Below are 5,495 nucleotides of genomic sequence, written 5' to 3' on the forward strand. Positions count from 1 at the left end.
TTTACTTTTTTTTCATATTTGCTTGGCAATAATGATAAAGTGAGCATGGAAATCAAACAGCAAATACATTTACGGTTCACAAAATCGAACAATCATCCTGTTTAGTACAAAGTGCGTTACGTCCTCCATGGCTCGTTTGTTGTACTTCTTAATCTCTCCCTGATGGGTGCGTGAATACATTCAACACAGTATTGTGCAACTGAATTACGTGAGGAAACACAAGAATACAAGAGGAAACATGTGTTGTTGCTACGCGAACTGTGCAAGTCTTTACAGTGAAATGTCGGCCATGATTTGCACGCACGGCCGTTTATTTGAAGTCCATGTTTTTGTAGTCGTCAGTGCATCTGTACTTGTTTGCAGAGAGTCTGGTGCACACCAAGTGCGGCAGACAGGGACAGGTGTGGTGCTGCCTCTTCCCTGCGTAAGGTACCTGAACGTGGTGAAAAGAGGAGGGTCAGTGTGACATAATTCTTCACTTTAGATGCAACTCATTAAAACTGCTCTTAATGGGCCCTAACTTTTTCTCTTATCTTTCTTCCTATGTGATTTCCTAAGATGAGTCCATTCAAATTCATGACGTGTTCTTAAACAACCAAATTGTTCCCGCCTGCTGTTCTTAAGTTGCAGAATGCCGAATGGTTAGCGTGTGCGTGTCTATCATAATTTGCATATAAACACGCCCTTATTTCCCCAATATGCATACATAAAATCCCTTAAATCCGTAATTTGCATAGGTTAACACCCTTAATTTCCCATATAAGGGCACAATTCCGGCGAAAAAGCCGAACATCAAACACACGGGCAAAACCCATCTATCTATCATCAACTATGTATGTATCTATCTATCTATCTATCTATCTATCTATCTATCTATCTATCTATCTATCTATCTATCTATCTATCTATCTATCTATCTATCTATCTATCTATCTATCTATCTATCTATCTATCTATCTATCTATCTATCTATCTATCTATCTATCTATCTATCTATCTATCTATCTATCTATCTATCTATCTATCTATCTATCTATCTATCTATCTATCTATCTATCTATCTATCTATCTATCTATCTATCTATCTATCTATCTATCTATCTATCTATATATATACACTACCGTTCAAAAGTTTGGGGTCACCCAAACAATTTTGTGGAATAGCCTTCATTTCTAAGAACAAGAATAGACTGTCGAGTTTCAGATGAAAGTTCTCTTTTTCTGGCCATTTTGAGCGTTTAATTGACCCCACAAATGTGATGCTCCAGAAACATAATCTGCTCAAAGGAAGCTCGGTTTTGTAGCTTCTGTAACAAGCTAAACTGTTTTCAGATGTGTGAACATGATTGCACAAGGGTTTTCTAATCATCAATTAGCCTTCTGAGCCAATGAGCAAACACATTGTACCATTAGAACACTGGAGTGATAGTTGCTGGAAATGGGCCTCTATACACCTATGTAGATATTGCACCAAAAACCAGACATTCGCAGCTAGAATAGTCATTTACCACATTAGCAATGTATAGAGTGTATTTCTTTAAAGTTAAGACTAGTTTAAAATTATCTTCATTGAAAAGTACAGTGCTTTTCCTTCAAAAATAAGGACATTTCAATGTGACCCCAAACTTTTGAACGGTAGTGTATATATATATATATATATATATATATATATATATATATATATATATATATATATATATATATATATATATATATATATCCATCTATCTATCTATCTATCTATCTATCTATCTATCTATCTATCTATCTATCTATCTATCTATCTATCTATCTATCTATCTATCTATCTATCTATCTATCTATCTATCTATCTATCTATCTATCTATCTATCTATCTATCTATCTATCTATCTATCTATCTATCTATCTATCTATCTAATTTGCATATAAACACGCCCTTATTTCCCCAATATGCATATGCAAAAGCCCTTAATTCCGTAATTTGCATAGGTTAACGCCCTTAATTTCCCATATAAGGGCACAATTCCGGCGAAAAAGCTGAACATCAAACACACGGGCAAAACCCATCTATCTATCACCTATCCATCTATCTATCTATCTATCTATCTATCTATCTATCTATCTATCTATCTATCTATCTATCTATCTATCTATCTATCTATCTATCTATCTATCTATCTATCTATATATACTGTATATATATATATATATATATATATATATATATATATATATATATATATATATATATATATATATATATATATATATATATATATATATATATATATATGATATTAATGTAACATTAGACAATAGAAGTAAGGGAACTTGTCACACTTAATAACAAATAGGCCACACTAAGAGTGCTCTGAAGCACTCGTAGATTTTGTTCTTACCTACGAACGAATCCCAGCTAAGAAAACATTGGTGAATACAAAAATCTCCTTAAAAACTTCGTAAGTGGGCCTAAGAACAAAATGTGTTCTTAAGAACGGTTGCTGAATGGGGCCCAATAAGTCCCAATTCAGAGGTGGACGTAATCTGGGCAAATATTTGGAGGATCATCTAAAATTTAAATGATGTGTGGCCCTGCTGCACGGTGCAGAAGATCAATAGCTTGTGCTGTTATCAGCAGCATTTTTAAAGACTTCTGTCAGCTTCCTAGTACTAGCCAGAGAGAATTATAGAGCGTAATGCAGTGAGGATTAAATATCTCATTTGTTGTGCACCTTGTGGCTCAGCGGATGGCATTCATCCCCTTCCATGCCTCTGGGGACGCATATCCTCAGACCCCTCAGCCATAGACTGACTGCACAGCACGTACCAAAATCACACTGTATGTCTCTCTGACAAGCCTGCAGGAGAAAGAGTCAACCAGATTTAAAGAACGGTCAAATGAGACGTTATTGATGCCAATAAATCCGTACTGTGTTAACACAAATGACCATATAACCTGCTTTGGTTGAATTGTATTTTTGCTTCCATGCACCCACGTACATTTGTCCTGTCAAGTCATTGTCCTGTCATCTCCTTAATCTATTTATGAATGAGTATCAATCACAGGAATGATATAATTTCCACTTGTGTTTCCAGTGGACGTGAATGAGGAGGAGGAGGATTAGGATGTGGTCTTCATGCTGTCATGTGTAATTACATTTGACTTCATTTATCAAGAAAAGTGACTGTGCTTTTTGGATTTATTGCACATTCAAGTGTATGCAGTTTGATTGTATTGATACTGAAGCTCAGAAGCTCACATGAATACAATATAACAATGTCATTGTTAAATCACAGCAAATTGCTGGATAGTAATTGCATTACTTTCACAGTACACTGCAAAATAGTTGTCACTCGTCAAGATTTAAAAAATAATTTCGAGACTTTTCCCTATTTTTAAGAGCAATTTGCTTATTTTTAGTCAATGACTTGTCATCATAATTTTAATTTTAGCATGAATAATTCAATGTTGTCAATTCTAGTTTGAACATGTTAAAATTAAGAAAAAAACTGTTCAAATAAAAATATTTTGGTTTTCCCCACATAGAAATCTTGTTTAAAGATTCTGTAAAATCCCATGGATGCTTAATTTAAGAATTGCAAGTTGAATAATGCTTGTTTTCAGAATAAAATATGTATTACTATCTTAAAAGTCCTGCCAATGTATAAATATAGAAATCTCAGTTTAAGCTGTTTTATGAAGTAAAATTAACTGGCTGCATGGACCGATCATTTCGCTAATAATAATAATAATAATAATTTTATGAATAAAATTTACTTACTTACTTACTGTACTTACTTACTAATGTTTAGTCTTTTCATCTTATATTTTGTCAGCTCTTTTTTGCAGTGTAACATTTACAGTAATCTACTGTGAAATATCTTTACAGCAATATACTGTAACTGCAGAGCTGTTATTTAACAGTTAGTTACAATAAAGTTACAACTAAATGCTGCAACTCTACATTTGTATAATTATAATTAAATATAATAAAATTACAACTATATCCCCGGGCTCAGGGTCTTTCCGTATGGAGTTTGCATGTTCTCCCCGTGACTGCGTGGGTTCCCTCCGGGTACGCCGGCTTCCTCCCACCTCCAAAGACATGCACCTGGGGATAGGTTGATTGGCAACACTAAATTGGCCCCAGTGTGTGAATGTGAGTGTGAATGTTGTCTGTCTATCTGTGTTGGCCCTGTGATGGGGTGGTGACTTGTCCAGGGTGTACGCCGCCTTCCGCCCGAATGCAGCTGGGATAGGCTCCAGGGCCCCCTCACCCCGAGAGAGATAAGCGGTAGAAAATGGATGGATGGATGCTGTGACTTCAAAATTAAACATTTTTCGTTAATTACTTTCTTGTTTTAACAGCATACCCACTCCGCTATAAGAGTGTACGACGTAGTCCATGGAACCCCTTAAGAGACAAATCAGTTTGAGTTTACCGTAATTTGTTGTGATATTACAGAGGACTATCATTACAGCATTTTACTCTGAAATAAAAGTGAATTGTCCTCAAATATGAGGCCGTCGTAATTTGTACAGTCATTCGTTGTAAAGCGACAGTACATTTTGATTACCGTATTTTACTAGGAAAAAAATAATGTTAAATCCTGTGAAATTCTGGTATTTTTTTTTTTTGCAGTGTGTATGATCAACAGGTAGATGTGCTTCAAGAATATATAACCATTTGCAAAAAATGCAACGCAGCCGATATAAAATCGATATGAAAAATGTTTTTTATTTGATGTATTTATTTATTTTTTAAATTTGCATACAGACAAGGAAAAATGAAGGTATTAAGTCAAAGGTGTGCCAGTTGGTTCTTTACGATTTTGCTGAAGTAAAATCCAGAAACAGATCCTAACAAAATACTCCTAATTATGGTATTTTTTGGGGTACTTTTGACCCACGGGTCCTTCCTGAATGGGCTACAATCACCTTATTTTAAAATACCTGAAAATGACCAATACAAATAACATTGAAAATATGTTTTAAAAATATAATTTAAAAAAACAGCTATTAGAATAAACAGAAGGTTGTCACTCACTCCTGTGATGACAGCTGCATTGGACCAGCTCAGAGACATGAGGACGAAGGACAGCAGCACTGCTCTGAAGCTCATGACGGTATACCAGGGCAACCGCAGCACTCTCAGCACAGGACAACAGTGGTCTTCCCTCTACCTCACGATGGATCCTTTGCACCCCTGCTGCTCATGAAGCTCTCCAGAAGTCAGCAGAGTGGGAAGTAACTCAGGCTCCTCTCTTTATCCACCTCCTCCACTCACCCGATTCCCCCCACGTCTAACTCCCACCCCTCTGTGTGTGAGATATCCCCACGCTTGTCTCATCACACGCTTACATTAATCCACATGAGGACAGAGGTTCCTCTACTTGTTGATCTATCTGTACCTTTGACATGAATTTTGACGCATCTCTTTCTGTGACTCGGGTGATTGAGAAAAATAGCACAAATATGGAAACCTCAACATGGGATGACGTTCATGTCGTCC

At 36.0% G+C, this 5,495-nt stretch overlaps 1 protein-coding gene across 1 annotated transcript; it reads right to left on the bottom strand.

Annotated features, from left to right (window-relative positions):
* Positions 1-310: 310 nt before the first annotated feature.
* On the bottom strand, positions 311-5,105 carry prok1 (prokineticin 1). The gene is made up of 3 exons (XM_062052204.1): positions 5,031-5,105; positions 2,715-2,840; positions 311-433 (listed from the first exon to the last, which is right to left on the bottom strand). Exons 1-3 carry the CDS (start codon positions 5,103-5,105, stop codon positions 311-313), a joined length of 324 nt encoding a protein of 107 aa, XP_061908188.1.
* Positions 5,106-5,495: the final 390 nt, after the last annotated feature.

The sequence above is a fragment of the Entelurus aequoreus genome, linkage group LG07 (assembly GCF_033978785.1).
Source record: "Entelurus aequoreus isolate RoL-2023_Sb linkage group LG07, RoL_Eaeq_v1.1, whole genome shotgun sequence".
NCBI lineage: Eukaryota > Metazoa > Chordata > Actinopteri > Syngnathiformes > Syngnathidae > Entelurus > Entelurus aequoreus.

Coding starts and splice junctions, on each gene's coding strand:
- prok1 (XM_062052204.1), bottom strand. CDS start 5,105: ATGAGCTTCAGAGCAGTGCTGCTGTCCTTCGTCCTCATGTCTCTGAGC. Junction 2,841..5,030: donor ATGCAGCTGTCATCACAGGA/GTGAGTGACAAC, acceptor TTTCTCCTGCAG/GCTTGTCAGAGAGACATACA. Junction 434..2,714: donor GCCATCCGCTGAGCCACAAG/GTGCACAACAAA, acceptor CACCACGTTCAG/GTACCTTACGCAGGGAAGAG.